The sequence below is a fragment of the Populus alba genome, chromosome 14 (genome assembly GCF_005239225.2).
Source record: "Populus alba chromosome 14, ASM523922v2, whole genome shotgun sequence".
Lineage (NCBI taxonomy): Eukaryota > Viridiplantae > Streptophyta > Magnoliopsida > Malpighiales > Salicaceae > Populus > Populus alba.
Window position 1 is genome coordinate 15,427,478 of NC_133297.1, and position 18,883 is coordinate 15,446,360.

The 18,883-nt window shown below is 33.7% G+C and overlaps 3 protein-coding genes across 7 annotated transcripts; 1 reads left to right on the forward strand and 2 right to left on the reverse strand.

The window, feature by feature from the left end:
- Positions 1-6,041: 6,041 nt before the first annotated feature.
- On the forward strand, positions 6,042-7,671 carry LOC118032664 (F-box protein At3g07870). Its single transcript, XM_035037458.2, has one exon. The coding sequence runs from the start codon at positions 6,229-6,231 to the stop codon at positions 7,495-7,497; it is 1,269 nt and encodes a 422-aa protein (XP_034893349.1). The 5' UTR covers positions 6,042-6,228; the 3' UTR covers positions 7,498-7,671.
- LOC118032740 (uncharacterized) lies at positions 7,639-11,944 on the reverse strand. 5 transcript variants are annotated; one of them, XR_004684732.2, is made up of 6 exons: positions 11,637-11,937; positions 11,187-11,268; positions 10,598-10,756; positions 9,984-10,233; positions 8,654-8,743; positions 7,639-8,578 (listed from the first exon to the last, which is right to left on the reverse strand). XR_004684732.2 is itself a non-coding variant. In XM_035037556.2 (4 exons), the coding sequence occupies exons 1-4, from the start codon at positions 11,829-11,831 to the stop codon at positions 10,160-10,162; spliced, it is 510 nt and encodes a 169-aa protein (XP_034893447.1). In that variant the 5' UTR covers positions 11,832-11,937; the 3' UTR covers positions 9,800-10,159. The 5 variants fall into 5 exon arrangements, 1 of the variants encoding a protein (XP_034893447.1); XR_012167911.1 differs by lacking the exon at positions 8,654-8,743; XR_012167912.1 differs by lacking the exons at positions 7,639-8,578; positions 8,654-8,743 and adding an exon at positions 9,800-9,840.
- Positions 11,945-16,066: 4,122 nt separating this feature from the next.
- LOC118032587 (uncharacterized) lies at positions 16,067-17,435 on the reverse strand. Its single transcript, XM_035037360.2, has 2 exons — positions 17,276-17,435; positions 16,067-16,939 (listed from the first exon to the last, which is right to left on the reverse strand). Exons 1-2 carry the CDS (start codon positions 17,288-17,290, stop codon positions 16,427-16,429), a joined length of 528 nt encoding a protein of 175 aa, XP_034893251.1. The 5' UTR covers positions 17,291-17,435; the 3' UTR covers positions 16,067-16,426.
- Positions 17,436-18,883: the final 1,448 nt, after the last annotated feature.

Here is an 18,883-nt window from a genome sequence, read left to right on the forward strand (position 1 = left end):
ATAAAAAAATTGATGCGTGTTAAGCTGGCACGCCGACCTTGCAGATGAACAATTTCGAGAAGTTCCCGAGCTGGCTGTGTTGATTTTGGCCGGCTTCATTCTCATAGAGTCAATATAGGAGGTTGTCTTTCTGCAGCTGTTAATCATGGTTGTCTGAGCCTCCAAAATGGATGTCTTTCTTCAAGGTCGGAAAGGGCAGTCTCAATTCGGTCGGCACTCTGATTGACGCGTCATCAAAATGTATGTGCTTGTAGAACTCTATAATTTACCACAAACTTGTAGTTATATAACAATAAAATAATATTGTTTAAAAAATAAGTTTAAATTTACCACAAACTTGTAGTTATACTCCAAAATGGATCTCTCCTTTTCTCTATACTTTTTTTTTTTTTAAATAAGTTTCATAAAGCATAACCAGAAAGACAAGGATCTTGATTCAATGTCACTAATTCATTACATTGTTTGTGCTTTTCTCTCTACTGTTGGACTACATGGTGTTACAGTGTTAGAGTATTTGAGAATGTAGTAGTGATTGTTTTTTAAAGTGTTTTTTACTCGTAAATACAATAAAATAATATTTTTTTTATTTTTAAAATATAATTTTTAATATTAGTACATCAAAACAATTTGAAAATACAAAAAAAATAATTTAAAGTTAAAAAAATTAATTTTTTTAAATACTTTTAAAATACAAAAACAAACAAGAATTCCTCGTTATGTTTCTTAACAGACAAGAAACTGGGGGTTCTTTGGTACTTGCTCGATTTTTTTGTTTTTTTTTTTGAATGCGAGTGGAAATACATGTAGATACAACTTGATATTTAACAAGTGCTAATTTGCAAGGCTACAAGATTGCTTTAGAGAAATGTGAGCAGTTAAAAGATTTAAAAGGCTGAAAAGGGAATCTAATGAAATTTCTTTATAATAATTTTCGGCAGTGCTTTCTTTTTCTTCTTCTTTTTTCCCTTTCAATCAGATCACAAAGAACATAAAACCAGAACTCGAAGTTTTAATCGCTTTTTGAGTATCAATGGTAAGGTAGTACTTTACTTTACAAGGGCAAATAAGTGTGTATGTGATCAATAATAAAATAATTATTTAAAACACTAAAAGATATGTTTTTTTCATGATGGAGAAATATTGTTCACATACTCACAATGCTCTTTTTTTTTTTTTTTATTAATTCATTTTATTTTTTAAAGTTTTATTTTCAACAAATTGATCCAAATTAAAAAGTAATTGCTTTTGTTGGAAGAAGAGGAACCAAAATAAAAAGAGTGTCAAAAAATGGATGGCGATCCAGATTTTTGGTAAAAAATAAACTTATATCCTCCATCTTTAAAAATAATATAATTTATACAATTTAGGACCCTTTAAATTTTAGAAATCAATTTTGGTATGAAAATTCATTTATATCATTTTTCAGTTCTTAGTTAAAATGAGGAAAGAAATATCATTGAATTCTTTCATGAAAGAGAAAGTCATTGTCACACTGTTTCCAACAACTAAAATGATTTTTCTTGGTGTTTACGGGTCCTATGCAATGAAAGGGGGTTGGTGTTGGTTGTTTGGAGCTTCAATTTTGCTTGAAAAAACAAATCCAAGTTAAGGAAGACTAACTAACCTGGTTTGATTTTGTGCTTTTTAACTGTTTCTTTTGGTTTTTTCGAGTTAATGGTTTGGCTTGTAAGTGTTCCAACGGTGTTGGTGAGGGTTTTTTTTTTTTTTTTGAAATAGATTAAAAATTAGGTTTTTAGGGCAAAAGAAACACTACACTGATTTTCCAACCAATACAATGGTTGCTAAAATCTAGGTTCGCAGATGATACATCATTTACCTATTTTTTTATTTCAAGGAAAAATAAAGGCGGATGAACACTTTAAAAAATTAAAATTGCATGCCTGGGCTCATTTTTGTTTTTTGTTTATATATTTTTATAATTTCTCTCTTTTAAAAGATATTTACTTAAGCATCTAAGAACCCTTAAATTTATCAAATGAGACCTTTTGCAAGTACTAGCTATCAGCCACATTGGCTTACCAAGCATCAAGAATCAACCACTTGCCATCTTAGTTAAGAAGAATGGATCAAATTGCTAGAACCAAGAGATTAACTGATTATCCAACACATAAGCCTTGCTCCTAAGCTACTTGAGTTTTTTGATACCTTATCAATTTGTAAAATAGTAAATGCTAAGGGTTAATAGACAAGTTTTAGAAATTATACGAGCAAACATCTATAAAAAAAAAAGGAGAGAAATTTAAAATCTTAAACTAACAAAGGCTATTATGAGCATTTTGAAAAGATTAGGGAGGCAAGTTCCTCTATTCATTTTAATATATTATTACCTTTATGCAGTACCTATAAAGATTTGATGATCCTGTGACAGGAAAGGTGTGAGGGATGTTGGTTCATGCCATGCTAATATGAATAACATCTTCCTATAAAGTGAATATGTGCTCTAGATGTATGCGAACATTTAATGGATGTTGATAGATTATCGTGTTTTATATATGTTATTTTTTTTTCTTTTAAAATCCATGTTTAAAAGGATAAAAAATATGGTGATGACCCAACATCCCTTGGCTCAGCTAAACGCTAAGCCCAACTATATATAGGCCAGACAAGCTCCAGAACTGACCTCCTAGGGCTCAACATCTCACTAAACCTAAATGGATGTAGAATTGATGATATTTCAATGCTATATATTGAACCACCAAACTCTACTTGTTTCTTCTTCTTCTTATGACCTTTAATATAAAATATTAAGGTTAACAATACTCATTTCTCTACACCTCTATGTGTATAAAAGTCTCCAAAATGTTATATCACTTATTCTACATTAATGATGTGTAAGAGATATTTATTCCTCATTAATGATGTGAAACAAATATTTACCCCTCTTTAATACATGTGTCAAAGATATTTTTCTTCATTAATGCTATCAAAACAAGATGACACTTTAACCCCTCATTTTCATAAAATGACTAAACTCATGGGCTATAAAAACCCTATGAATCTTTCAATGAAAAAGGTTCATAATTTTTATTTTTTACTACATATTTATTTTTAGAGTGTCTCTCTAAAATATAATTGTTTTTTTTTTCTAAAATAGATACTTAAGTATCAAAGAGTCCCCAAATCCACCAAATAAAACTTTTTGCAAGTACCAGCCACCAACCATCCTGATTTACCAGGCACCAAGCACCAGCCACATTGGCTAGAGAGAATGGATTAAATTGCTAGAATCAAGAGATTGACCAATTATCCAACATATAAACCTTATTCATAAGCTATTTGGATTTTTTGGAATATCATCATTGGCTTCGTTTATGGGAACCTGATCAAGAAGTCATCAATTATTTTTTCTGAACTAGTTTTTGACATCTCTTGTCGTTATTAATGGCAAATAATCAAGACATACCTAGAATAAGATGGGCCACGAGTCTCCCTAGGGTTGCTGGCACAACTATTCTAGTAAAGCATCAATAACTTTTCATTTAAGTCCAACTCCGTATGAAGGTAGTGCTATTTATTCAAATGAATTGTTAGGTCTAATAAGCCTGATATAGTAAGCTGGAACCAGCCTCTATCATGGTTTTCTATGGCCTCTATGTTAAATTTGTTTTGCTTTTTAGCACCAGTATATTAGCCAAAAGAAGCTCTGCGGAGCTACAACATCAATTAACCAAGAAAATGGTTTTCATTCTTATGCTCTATGTTAATTTTACACTATTTGTAAGAGAATTGGAAAGTTATGCAACATTTTTTATTGCTAGGTGAATATAATATTTTCTATTTTTTTTAGGGACTTGGTGAGACAAGCAAATTTGGTGTGCATCTTTTTATCAGCTTCACAAAAATCATTTGAATCTTGAGAGCTTAAAAGCCTTCAATAAATACAAGTGAAATATCAGTTCAAATCATAAAAGATGTGAAGTTTTTTTGGCAACTATCTAAGGGAAAGTAAGTCAACAAAATAAAATTTACTTTTAGAATTATGATGAGTTTTTTTATTTAAAAAACAATACTTATGATAATAAGAATTATATATAAAAAATGGATGTTTTAGTAAGATAAAGGGATTTAGATTAAAAAAAATACCTTTTTTAATTCTATTTCAAATTACTGTGATTATTTCGTATTTATCTTAATTACTTTGAGTTTTATGCAATAAACAACATACCTAAGAAATTATGTTTTAATTTTCTCATGTTTCCTATTTATATTTTTATAATATATTAATGTTAAAATTATCAATTCATTATTTTTTTATTTTTTTTAATTAAAATCTGATTTTAAGATTATGATAATTTGTTATTTAAAAAACAATATTTTGGTAAAAACATTTCTGTCCCTCTGTCCTACGCAAATACAACGAGTGCATCTCCAAAGATCTGTACAGTGCAATTTTGTAGCTATGCAGAAGGATCCTTCGTTTGTAACATTGGGAAATTTCTGAGAATTTGGAAGCACAGAGCAGCATCCACATGTGTGACTGCCCATAAATTATCACCATCTCTAATTAAGGACTGTTTTTATTTTTTCCATTTGGACGTCTACATCTCAGGATTTTTAACTCTAGATTTTTCCATGTGAAAGAAAAGATTACTTTCAAAACAATCATTGAACTTAAATAAATACTTTGAAAAGACTAATAACTGTCCTTTTATTATTTATTCAGAAAGTTTAATAAATCCTTGAAAAAAAATCCTTCATTGTTAAAACCCCCAAAAAAAAAAAATCATATTTCCAAAAACAGAATTTTATTGAAAAATAAGATTGATTTTTTTTCAATTTAATATTAAGTTTACTAAAAATTAACTTTATAACTTATTTTAATTTGATTTTTTTTTGTAAGGTTTCATAATCTCTTGACTCATCATCTGGATTAATAATTTAACCTGAGTTGATCTGAATCGATCCAATAAATTATTGTTTTAATATTTATAAAAAATATCATTTTAAATATTTATTTTAAGTTAAATTATGTTTTTATCAATCATCTGTTCTTAAATTTATCAAGTTGACTAGATTTTATTAAATTAAACCTCACATGATTTAAATTGTATGAAAAAATATTAGCAATAATTATATATTTTTTTATATTAAATCTTTTCTTATCCAATCGGCAGCGTGGCGTGAACCAATGATCTAAGTGGTTAATAAATGGTGATGTTTCAACGGATGTTAAAACAACCGGGCTGAACTGAAGAGGTGAGTTTTGGTCCCAAAATGATGCTTTTCAACACCTTTTCATAAACTTATAAACTGGTTCTCAGACTTTATTTCAATCACTTTAAACTTTAACTCTTTAAATCCAACAATTTCCCACATGACCTTTATTTACTTGTTAGTTAGTGTAAAGAGAATTCATGCTTTGAAATGAACTGTCTCTGTGCTGCTTTCTTGAAAGAAGATAAACAAGTGCTTTAAAATTGCATGCTTAACTTCGCTTGTTTTTAAAAAAAAGAAAAAAGAAAGTCTTGATGAGATCCCTCTGTTGGCCACTGGCATCCCAGCTTCCTAGAAATTTCTTCCAAACAAGCTCACATGGCAGATTGTTCTTGAGACCTTCTTGTTAGACTACGCTAAATGATTGTGTGTGGGAAGAACTGTGCTCTGCCTAGCTCCCATAAGTCTATACATTTGGTCCTTTTGTACTGTGACTCAGAGCAATCACGTTTCTGCAATGGCTTTTATTCAGAAAACCTGCACAGGGATGATTCCTGGCATCTGCCTAGGCAAAGTTTCTTGGAAGAACACGTACAAGGGCATCCACGCAGGAGAAAGAAAGAAAACTTTGTCTAGCATTTAGTACATTAAATGGTCACTTCTTGTTCTTATTCAAACTAAATGTCGCGAGGTCGCTATCAGTAGGGTCATGCATCCATAAACAAGGAATAGGATTCGTTAATTTTTGCAATTAATCTGCATCGTATCTTGGCCCTGGATTCTTTTAATGGACGGTGAAGATTGCTGGGACTATCAATTTAACTTTTCTCTGTAATGAAAAGAAAACCAAACTCTTTTATTCGTGGAGAATTATTCAATGGTGGCTCCCATTTAGAACACACCAATTTCCTTGTGGCTTCCAACTCCATTCTTAAAATTTTGATGATCTTATCAAAGCCCATCATGCTTATATGCAACTCCAATTCTTCCTCTTCAAGAACAAGCCATCATCTTTTGATCTAATACCAAGCCTTTTTGCCTCTAGTGGTCAATATGGACTTGGATTGTGAAAAACATAGGAAACGAAGAAAAACCAAGGTTGAAGATGATCCACAAACAACTGGAATGGAGCTTCTACCACGGGAGATTGCTCATGATATACTTTCAAGATTACCCATCACCTCTTTGGTGCAATTCAAGTGTGTATGTCGAGCTTGGCGTGCCTTGGTGCAGGATCCTCAGCTTGTAGATTTATATTTGTCTTGCTCAACTCAGGATACCGATCATCCTTGCCTAATCCTTCACTGCGACTTTCCCATCAGAAACAATCTCTATTTTGTGGATTTTGCTGCTCAGGAGGAAGAAAAGGAGAAGGTGAAGAGAATTCCGGCACCCTTTTCCTCTATGATGCCAGAATTTGAAGTGGTAGGCTCCTGTAACGGTTTACTGTGCCTATCTGACTCGTTGTACAATGATTCTCTTTATATCTACAATCCTTTCACAGGCTGCTATAAAGAGCTCCCAAAATCCTTGCAGTATCCTGATCAAGAAGTGGTTTCTGGGTTTGGTTTCAATCCCAAGACTAAAGAATACAAGGTAATCAGAATCGTGTATTACAGGAATGGGCATGGTGGCTACCCCCGGTCACGTAGAATCATTTATCCGCTATCGGAAGTCCAGATTTTAACGCTAGGCTGCCCTGAATGGCGAAGTCTAGGCAAAGTGTCGTACCGGCTTGTTCGCCGGGCTTCAGGGGCCCTGGTTAACGGAAGGCTTCATTGGATTAGCCGCCCGTGTCGAAATAAGCCCGCCCGCAGGCTGGTCTCATTCGACTTGACCGATGAGCAATTCCGAGAAGTCCCGAAACCGGACTGCGGCGGCCTAAATAGGTGCAACTATCACCTGGTGGTTCTGAGGGGTTGCCTCTCTGCTGCTGTTTATTGCAATTATGGAAGATTGGAGATTTGGGTCATGAAGGAGTACAATGTGAAGGACTCTTGGGTTAAAGAATACAACATCGGGTCTTACATGCCCAAGGGCTTGAAACAAAATCAGGACCGACAGCTAAAGATATGGAAAAATAGCTCTAATGGAAGGGTTGTTGGAGCTCTGTGTGTCTTGAAGAATGGTGAAATCCTGCTGGAGTATAAGAACAGAGTTCTGGTTTCTTATGACCCGAAGAACGGAAAGTTCAAGGACATTGAGCTACAAGGGGCACCAAATTGGTTTCAAACAGTAGTTCATGTGGGCAGCCTGAATTGGATCGATACTCCCAGCGATGCATACAACCAAGGATCGGATACTTCTCCATATGTGAGTTGATTACTCCCTGCTCTGAAACAAAATCCTGTTTCTGTGTTAATTATCTGCTTCATCATCAGGTTATGATCAAATCTTACATGCTTGGAGACTTCAGATAACAATTTCTATTTGTGTATATATGAATATTGAATATAAATATCGGATCAATCACAACACAAACGAATATTCATTCAATTCCAAGGTTCAATAATCCTCTTGAATGTGCTAAATGATTATCAACAAGGACCGGACCACTCATCGTGTGTCATCGGAGATTACTTACTGCAAGGTTTTGCAGGCTAAATCTTGCCGAGAGAAATTAGAAACCATGTTTGACTGGCTAAATCCTGCTAGTTGTCTTGGCCAAACTTTGTCTGGTTCAGACTAACTAAATAAAATCCTGTTTACAAAGCTAGATCGGCCGAGCAGCATCTCGTTTTTCTCTTGTTGAATCGAGATTATAAAAACAGGAGGAGGTTAGGCAAGAAAAATGGTACTTGGAACAGCCTCTTAATTATCAGCTACCTAGAAATGGGCACCAGAACTCGGCCAATTTTTCAACAACTCACTATCAACATAACAACTGTACACTAACATAAAACAATGTTGAAAATTGAACTCATGCTTCTTTACCAAACATTCGATGTACATGGGAAAGAAGCCTTTATCCAAGAGTAGGTCACCCAAAACATCCCTCCGTGGTCCAGTAGGAAAAATTGCAGCACCCATGATGAAAGATTCCCTTTGAACAGATTTCTTTCCTTGAAGATTTGCCTATATGAAAACTTTCAAAGCAGTCTGCTTTTTGATGATCTTTTTCCTTGTTTCGACCGTCTAACCAACACTACCCTCGTATCCTATGCCTAATGCCTTTTATTTTGTCTTCTTCAATCTTTGATATGAAATTATACTCAGAAAAGCTTGACAAGTAGCAAAACTTGACCAGTGGAAAATCTCCCACCATAACTTCTTTTACGTATTTCCTTCACCACATCCCTCCCAGGCGTGTGTGTAACGCATGCTTTCAATGAATGACAGCAATTTCTCTCATCTTTATGGACATGACTGGGACGTTTTATATTTTCTTTGGTAAAAGAGGGCCCTGAGACCAGAGAAAGAAGCTGGTTAAAAGCAACATTGAAAGGAACATGGCAACCCCAGTAGAGTAGAAAGAAACCTGCACATTGATTCCCTTTACGATAAGTAAGACGGATCAACAATTGAAAAGCATAGGACTTGACTTGCTCTTGTTAATTGTTTCTGCAAACTTTAATAAAAACAAACCCCAACACGTATCAAAAACTTCGAAATTCTCATTTATATCATTATCAGAATGATTAAGTGTATAAAAAGGAAATTATTTACCCCAAAAGGTAGATTAGTGATGCAACCTTGGATCTCATGTTTACGACATCTGCTCAACACTTCCCAATATCCTCTCTTGATGACCACAAAATTGAAGATTTTTTCTCTATATTCAGAGGTTTAGAGCTGAGATTGTGTTCACTGAAAGTGGTTGATCTCCAAACTAAGAATATTGATCTTTCTCTCCCCTTGTTCCTAGACTCAACTCTCACTTTCAATCCTAACTACTTCACTAGAAGTCACAGGAAACTTATCTCTATTTCTACTCTTTGAAAATATGAATTCTTTCGTCTATTGATCATTGTTCTTAATTTCTGCAACAGCTCTCTTCAAATAATTCTACGAGTAAATACTGATTTTCTTATTTTCCTCTTAGCAAATCCTTAAGTTTGTCAAAGGAAAAAATTTAAATGGTGATATGCAGGGGAGGCTGGCAGGGTCCGACCACTGCAAAAAATACAAAAATTCCCGGCTTTCCCTAAACAGTTTAAAAATTAGTTTTGGCCCTCTCTAGATAACAATTTCTAATCTTAACCCCCACGATAAATAATCTAGCTTCACCTCCAGTGATATGCCTTAAACTCTAATCATGTTTCTACACGAGTTTCTTGCTACTGCATCATGTCCTCATAGTTTTTTAGCATCATGTTTCGTGCAACATTATATATGTGAGTCCATTTCTCTTATATATAGTACAACTTGATATGAAACATCAAAGCCCTGCAGAGAGGAACCATGTCGAAGGGTTGGGGGGGGGGGGGGGGGGGGGGCGGGGCATGGGTGCCAAACTTTAAAAACAAATGCATTTTATTCCTAAACTTTTGAAATTTTTTAATTATACCCTTTAATTTAAAGTTCATTTTATATAGAAAATACAGGTTTTGCAATGCAAAAATCATATATCATCCAATTGGCACCCCAATCGTAAATTTCTGGTTCCAAGTATACAGCAGCACCATGAATCAACGAACTCCATTTCTGTCCATATAAGCATTGGACCTAGAGAAAACTGCTTGCGAGCTAATCATGCCATTCAGTGATATACAGAAGGAATAGAAATCTCTTTTTGATAATTTGCAAGGCAGATTGTTGGCTGAGAAAGAAAACAAAACTAGCCTGTCAAAAGCAAAACATGAACCTACTATTCTTGGCGAAAGACGAGTTGGAATTTATCAAGCTTGTGTGCCTTGCGCTAGCATACACCAACAATATTGCAGGCAGATTTCTTCACCAGAGTATTGTCGAAACAGATTCTTTGAGAAATAAGAGAAGATATTGTCCATGTAACTTTCGTATAGCCTTTTCAGTACACGGTGCTCTAACCCTGACCACCACGGTCTTTTCTTAGACGCTCTAACACTTGTTTTTCACCAATGAGAAGCTCTACCAATCCTTCCAAGTGAAAAAGGATAGATTAGGGGAACGAAAATGATAAAGAAACAGGCTGAATTTATTTTTAAGGGATCCCTTTACTTGCCAAGAAAGGGGAAAATGATGTTATGTTCACATGCATTTTTTTATCAGCCAAGATTCATTAGTTAATGGGAAAACACCTACCAAAAACAAAAGGGATGGTAAGCAAGCTGGCATAACATAACACAAGCAGTGCTACAACACCAGTGTTTACAAGCAATTGACATAGCAGGCAGATCATTAGCTTAAGAATAGTTGCCAAGTATCCAGATCACATAGCATGACAGAACGGGAAATGGATTTTCATAAAATAAGTAAATGAAAAGAAGAGATTAATTATTACCATTTGTATAATCACGACAGTCATGATGGCCAACCCTCAAATCCGTTCTCCAGTCACTGTTAAATTTAGTTGCAATATCTACAGCGTCTAACTTCGAGGATCCAACAAACCAACATTTTCTTCTCGGTAGCTTTGACAACTTCCGCACAAGAACAACTCCTGTAATTAAAAAAGGGTAGAGAACATCATATATAGAAAGGAGGAGAGAACTTTCAATAACGTGGACGACCAAAATCATTATAACTATATAGTAGCTTTTAACTATACATCATAGTAGTGCTAGCTGAAAAGGATATTAAGTTAATATTTTCATGTTGAAATGACAACAAAATTGTGACTCAGTAAATAATAAAAGATTATTATGAACATAATAAATGAATTTTGTACTATTTTTCACGGCAGGTATTCATATATTAGAAACATTACATCAAGAACTTTGTTCACTGATTTGGAATGTAATGGAGTCATCTCGGCCGAGATACCCCGTAGCGTCCAAAACAATAGAGTTTATGCATGATGGAAATCTGACAAAACTTAATCAAACATTTGTTTGAAGGGAAAAAGGTTTACAAACAATAGCAACCCTCACCTGGTACTGCTCTACCTGATAGAACTGCAAGTGCAGTGTAGATATTTTCAGGATCTTTTGGCTGAAAATCAAAAACAATAGCCTACAATACAAATAACTGAACTTCAGTATTAGATTTCAGCTTCTCAATATTAATGCAACCCCTAATACAGCATAAGAGCAATGGCGTGCAGCCTTGTTTTCGTTTCGTATGGATAACATGAATTTGCAATTCATTCCATGAATAACAAATATTCTTTCTGGTTTTGGCCTTAATAGCTTAAGAATTTGACAAAAAAATCAAATAGATTAATATGCGATACACTGGTAATTAACAATCTAACACCGAAAAAAATTATTCCCATCATCTACAAGAATGTAAAGCATATATTGGACTAACCCAAATATGGGGGGAATGAATTTCAAGGCCCGGAAAACAGAGAAGTGAGAATGAACTAGAGAATCAAGAACCTGAGAATTTTGAGGAGGTGGTAAATTGGGTTTGATGATAACCACAAAGTGCTGCAAATCCCAGAGGTTGAGAGAGTAAGTAGTAGACATAAGCAGCTGAGCGGGTCCTTTTGTGGCTCTTAGTGGCGTTGCTGCCACATACACTTCATCTTTGCCTCTTGCTAGTACTGTAGCTTTAGCTAACGAAGCAGCCATGTTTTTCTCCTGGAAGAACAGGATCAGATACCATTTACCGGTATTATTTTCCTTTCGGGACGTGATAGAGTGACACAAGGCATCATGACAGATATGATAATGAATACGTGGCTAATAGAAAAAATAAGAGTAAATTATTTATGAAGGATTTATAGAAATCTGGGAACCTGATTGATAATAAATTCATAGATTTGGAATATAATCGACAATTTACATACAGGTTTTGAACTAAATTGAGGTTTTTCCATTATTTATTTAGTCTATATATTTTTTTAAAAAAATAATAATTAGTTGATCTCTCTAATTTAAAAAGTTTTAATATTGCATCTATGATTTTATTTCCATTTAAAACTTAGTTATTTGGTTAAGCTTCAGGTAATAATATGCTAAGTTATGGATTTGTAATGATTTAGTTATTTTCTTGATGGTATAAAAATAAAAGAATAAAAATATAAAATAACTAGTCCATTTAGAGGAATCCAAATGGATTGTACTTGTTTGTTAAATGGACAAAATGTCTCATTTTGTTGGGCTCAATAACACACCACAATGTAAAATTATGACTTTCAAGAAATTTATTATTGCATCGACCTCATATGTTTATATATAAATTAACAGTATGTCATATATCTTTTATGCTAATAGTTATATCTTATCTTGTGTCAATAGGTATTTTTTACCAAACTTATATCCTTAGTGAACACCATCTTTTTCAATTATTTTCAAGTTTCAACCTTTTCACTAATGACCCAATAAGATATAACAATCAATATGCCTGCAAGGAATATCAATTATTCTCCATATAATCATTACTCCACTCTTCATTAGGTTATTGATTGATTCACTCTCCATTAGATAAGGTCATGTGACCAAGATATATAAATATATTAAGTCACTAGGTAAACAAAAGAGTCAATTCATAAGGTCATAGACCAACAACAACAATCACACACATATTCTCCTAGTAAGTCAATAGTTGTCACACATGTTTTCAAAAGCATTAAGGAATTTTTGTATTTACTAGAATCCATAATATACAAGGAAACATAGTTTCTTCAATTTTACCATATTCTTAGCAGATTTCAATCCTAACTTCAAGCACATTGTTCAAAATATTTCTTTAAGCATCTCTAGATATAGTCCAAACAATAGACGAAAGTCCAAACATACATATTTAACAAGATTCGTCTAGTAACTTTGATCTTATTAAATAATCCCTTCCTGAACTTCGATTGACCTGAAATTTTAGCCCAATTTAGAAAAACATGCCTAGAAACACTTATAAACATTTTAGATCGATCTAATGGTCGAGTTGGAAGTTATTCTTGATAGCATAAAACTGGATAATAAAACGTTTTACGCCAAAATCTAATTTTGACCTTGCTTGATTGTATCAGGTGAGGTTGATTCGCCAAAAAAAGAAATTCAAGGTTTGTGGTTATTCCATAAAAGAAAGGTCACAAGGTTGGTCCATAAAAAGAGGGGTCAAATGGTTTGTCCTATTGATAGAGGACTCATTTCTGGACATCCACCGATTCAAGCATGCTTCAAGCCCTGACACCCCCATCAGTTGCTCATTTCTCAAAGTGAGGTTCACTTAGTTTGAGATAAAATAATTTCATCATACATGTGATTTGTGTGAACCAAGCCTTTAGAGATGCGAGTCATTAAGTTAAATTGTTTCACCTTCTTGTTTGATCAGTCAAGACACTTTCTAAAGTGGCTAAGGATTTATTTAGGATAACTTCAATAATATGTTATGGTAATCCTTTGTTCTAGATGGTGTAGTGCCCTTATACTTAGACATGGTGTAACCACACACATGGGAGGAGAGTTGTCTTTATATTTAGATAAGGTGAGGAAGGTCTTTATATCCGAGAGAAGTTATAGTTTGTGCTAGGACTGGAGAGTGTTTATATACAACTCACGAAGAGTCACTTGGAGAGAATCTCGTAATCGATATCATATGGAGTCAATTTCATGAAAAACAACATATGAAGATCCACCTAGAGAGAATATTGAATATTGTATGGAGCTAATTTCATGGAGAGAACACATAGAGAACAACCTTGGATAAAGATCATCGAAGAGGTGACCCATAGAACTTGGTCAGGTAAACTCTTTGATGCTTAAGTTAGCACTAGTGCAGGAGAAATGCATATTTTAAGGTTATATTGTATGCATTGCAAAAAAAGATACAAAAGACAATTAGAGGTTAAAGAAGGGAATGTGAGCTCCTTTTTTGGACCCCTTTATCTTATGACTAATGGACGTTTATATGGCTATGAGCCACACTAACTTACCTGGAGATATGGCTAGTTGTTCACTTCAAAGTGAAGAGGATGACATCATGAGGATCATCCCTAAGTATAGACATGCCATAATGTCATTCTGTGGGCTCCATTATAGGGGGAGGACATGTGATCATTTAACACTATCATAATCTTTAGATTTACCGATGGAATTTTCCGTCGGTATTTGTACCATCATTCCGTTGATAATTAATTTACCAATGAAATCACTGACAAAAATGCTTCGTCGGTGATTTTGTTTTTCATTGGCAAGTCCGTTGGTAATAAAAAAAAATATTATTACTGATGGATTTACTAACAAAAAAAGCGTGCAAAAAAAAGTAATTATTTAAAAATATTTTAAAGAAATCCATTTTACAAAACTATAAAATAATTAAATTAATATAAATCAATACTCTATAATACTCAAAACGCTTGGAAAAAAAGAAGAAGAAAATCATATGACAAAAAATCCTACAACAATATTCATACAATTATTAAGAACAAAAATAAAATAAAATAAAATAACAAATATAGTGAGAAAAAACATGAAAAAAGAAGAAAAAAGAAAAAAATTACCTTGATGTGGTTGCAAGTGAAGCTAAGAAAAGGAAAAAAAAAAAAAACAAATTCATAAAGTATATTAATTTAAAAAAAATTGAGAAGAAAAAATAAGAAAGAATAATACATTCCTAAGCATGGAGGAAAAGAGAAGGAGTTGAGGAGAGGAGAGAAGAGAAGAGAAAGAAATGGATATTCATGTTTTTTAAATATGGGGAGGAAGAAGAAGAAGAAGAAGAAGAAGAAAGGAGTTCTATCTGTTGTGAAATTATGGATTTCAAGCTTTTTATTGGGGCATTTTACCGATGGATAATTAAATATTAATATTTTTAATCATTTCGGTAGTGATTCTGTCTGTAATATTTAATTTAAAATTTGAATTTAATCAAAAATTTTCAAAAACTGTCAAATATCACCGAGGATTTTTCAATTTATCGGTAATTCCGTCTGTAATATTTAATTTAATCAAAATTTTTTAGAAAACCACCAAATAACACCGATGACTTTTCAATTCGTCGGTGATTTTTTCTGTAAATAATAATAATTAACAGTACAATTGAAAAGTGAACAATTTCATAGCTCTTTGAAAAATACCGACGGAATTTTTTTGTTAGTGATTCCATTTGTAATTAACATGATGAACTGTTTTCACAGTTTACCAACGAATTTATCGACGGAATAAATTTCGTCTATAATTCTGTTGGTAAAAATAGTACGTCATCATTTTTTTTGCTTTGTTTTATTTTTTTTTTCTCACTGTAATTTTTTTTGTAAAAATTGTCGGTAATTTACCAATGACAATATTCTCTTAATATTTATATTTGTATTTATCAATTTTTTAATAATGTTAATGAATATATATTTTATTTTGTTAATGAATATATATTTTATTTTCATAGTCTGCGGCGAGTTAACCATATTTGACGAGTAATGCATATAGCATCTAGTAGTTGGATTTTGGTGCATGAACATATTTGGAAAGATGCACGGTCGACTCATCAAGGAAAAAGGAATGGAGATGCGAGTCCAGGTCCACCAGGAAGAGGGTGTGAGTCTAGTCTCTTGAGGAGGTGTGATCGACCTTGACAAGTATGGTGGATAGGTGAGGTCGATTCAAGGTGTCGTGGATTCATCAAAAGGGAAGATGTGCGGTCTGTCCATCAAAGAAAAGGGTCCCTTGGTCGTCTATCAAAATAAGAGATATCAGGTCAGCCCACCCAAAAAAGTTGTGCACCCACTCCTGTTGAAAGGAGACACCCGTCCGAGCATCCACCAATCCCGGCATGCTTTGAGTTCCGGCACCCCCATCAAATTCCCGGCATGGTGTCGCTAGGTGCAGAGGCGGAGAAGCAGAGAAGCAAAGAAGCAGAGCATGAGCCTCAATTATCAAACAAAGCAAACATAACATGCTACTTATTTTATAAAATACCACAACCATTACAAAATTCATCAACCTACTTGAACCAACAAGAACATCCCTTGGCATAGATCATCCATGACATACCCAAACAAGCCCCAAGCATTTCTTCCCCAAATCAAAGATCAAATGCTGCTAATGTGGTGAGTTCACATTGCTGTGATCTAAGTGGGATACTTTGATGCCTAGAGACCCCATTAACATAACATCCTTATTAAACCACTAGCTAGAATAAGAACTCAGCAACGTACTCGCTAGACATGCAAGATTCTACTCACACACAAGTACCCACTAGAGCGACTGAAAACCTTTCTCTCATAACCTCATTACTCAGTCTTTTCTACTGGGGTTTCTGTTTCAACCTTCTCCACTGCTTCAACAGGTTTCTCTTCTCCCTTGACTTCTTCTTCTTCTTCCTTTGGAGCTTCGACTGCAACTTCTGGTTCTGGTGCTGGTGCCTGCGTCTCACCAGACCCGGTAGCCTCTTTAGCTTCTTCAACAACCTGCTCTACAGGTACTTCCTTTGGAGACTCCTCTTTTGTCTCCTCAACAACCGGCTCTGGTGTTTCCTTAGGTGTCTCCTCCTCTGTTTTCTCTACCACTGGTGGCTCTTCTGCAAGAATCTTGGTCTCTTCCACCACCTCTTTAGTCTCAACTTCAGCTGGGGCCTCGGGGGCTGGTGCCACGGCCTCTTCAGATGCTGCAGGTGTCTCTACTTCTTCTTTTGGCTCTTCAGCTACTGCCTCTGGTGCTGCAGCGACTGCTTCTTCTGTGGCGGTCTCAATCTTGATTGGTTGTTCAGTTTTCTCCTCTGCAAGTGCACTCTGCGCTGACACAACCTGCAGGATAAACAGATGATTAAAGAATGCTCACCGAAATGCCGATACTATCTATTTTTCAAGAACTGTTACTTGAAGTGTCCCAGTGATTAAGAACAATGTTCACCAAAATGCTGATGGGGTTTTACCCTTTGTTATATATATATAATATAGCGATGAGGATATGAGATTTCAAATATGATTATCCAAGAAGTAAAGATCATAAAATTGATCAAGTTTTTCAAATTTTAACACTTGATATGTATCAAATGACTAAGAAGAAGCATATAAGAAGACGACATCTGTTAAATAAGTTTCTCAACAGGGAAATTAATTGATTAATAGTGAGTGAGTTACCTCAGCAGTGGCCATTGGAACTGAAAGGAAAATAAAGCAAATGGGATACAAAGAAAACTGTAATTAAGAAGCAAAATAGGAAGGAGTGATTATCACACAAGAAGACGAGGAAAGATTGCTTTGAGTGTATGGTGCAAAGTGATCAATGAGAGTGGGTTTATATAGAGATGAAAGGGTTAGTATAATATTTCTTGTAGGTTATTCATGATATTATTATATTCATGTAAATATATATTTATTATTAATAAATACTTGATTTATTTTTAATATTTATATAATATTATATTAATGAATCTAATATTTGATTTATAAATCTAAAGTAATGATAAAGTTCATGGGATAACAATGTTTCCCGAATGAAATTATATAGTTGTTATAATTATGAGATTTCTATTGCATCAAAACATTGTTCCTAAAATATTCTTGGTTGAAGCTCTCTTAAATACTGAACATTATTAGAGTTGTAGAAACTAGTACATATTATGTTCTTTCCTTTATAAAAAAAAGAAGTTATTCTCCCATGTTTAGATATAAAGGATACCTAGAACCATAGTTTTGAAACCCGGCCCGGCGGGTCGACCCGGGACCCGGCGATTCGGTCAAGACCCGGTGACCCCGTCAAAACCCGGAACCCGGGCCTTAGACCGGGCTGGGTCTTAAAACTATGCCTAGAACTAATATTAAGGTGTTTGTTATAAGATATGCACACTTGAACTAACCCGCATGAGAATTCTATATGGTAAAATCACATATGTTTATGGAAAGACTCACATGACGGTTATCTAAGTGATCATTAGACTTGAGATCACTAAGTTATCTTATATAAAGAATCTTATGTTTTAATCATGTTGCATGTTATCTTAATTGAGGTAACGAAAGGGCATATATTGGATATATCATGAACTATATAAAGATATTTGAATGATCAAGAGATGATTCATCATCATATGTAAATTAGAAAAGATATTTCATTTGTTCTCAAATAGTATTGACTGAGAAATCCTTGATCAAGTTAGAATGAGATTTGAAAAAATTTCGAATCTTATTCAAACAATCAATGATTATTATGTAGAGAACAAATATGATTTAACAAGGCAAACATATTACATGCTTTAATGTTAAATTGATATATTATTGATAAAAGGATATTGATTATACTGAGAAACCGATCAATGAAAGGTTAAGTCAAACCACTAGTGGTTTTTTTTATATTTGAGAGATCATGACACATTGCTAGACGATGCATCTGATATTTAAATACAAATGAATCAGTTATTGAATTAATAATAAATTAAATTGTTTAATTTCTTTAATTCTATTTAATTATAATTATAATTCATATTTAGGCTAATCTATTAGGAACCTAATGAGTCACACACATTAAAAACTATTAGTTAAAAATTAAACCAAGATGATTTAATTAAGTATAACTTGATTAAAATATATTTTAGAAATTAAGGACTAGAATATAATTAATACAGGGATTACATTTCTAGACCTAAAAAAAATCAAGTAAGGACTTGATCGAGTTAATTTTTAAAATTATCATGAGTTAATATATGTATATTATTCAATGGTGAAATTGATATTTTGTCAATTTATAGAGTT

Excerpts from the sequence above, each read along its gene's own strand:
- LOC118032740 (XM_035037556.2), bottom strand. The coding sequence starts at position 11,831 with ATGGCTGCTTCGTTAGCTAAAGCTACAGTACTAGCAAGAGGCAAAGAT. Across the intron at positions 10,757-11,186 it reads ATCAGGTAGAGCAGTACCAG|GAGTTGTTCTTGTGCGGAAG; the intron begins GTGAGGGTTGCT and ends TTTTAATTACAG. Across the intron at positions 10,234-10,597 it reads CTGTCGTGATTATACAAATG|GATTGGTAGAGCTTCTCATT; the intron begins GTAATAATTAAT and ends TTCACTTGGAAG.
- LOC118032664 (XM_035037458.2), top strand. The coding sequence starts at position 6,229 with ATGGACTTGGATTGTGAAAAACATAGGAAACGAAGAAAAACCAAGGTT.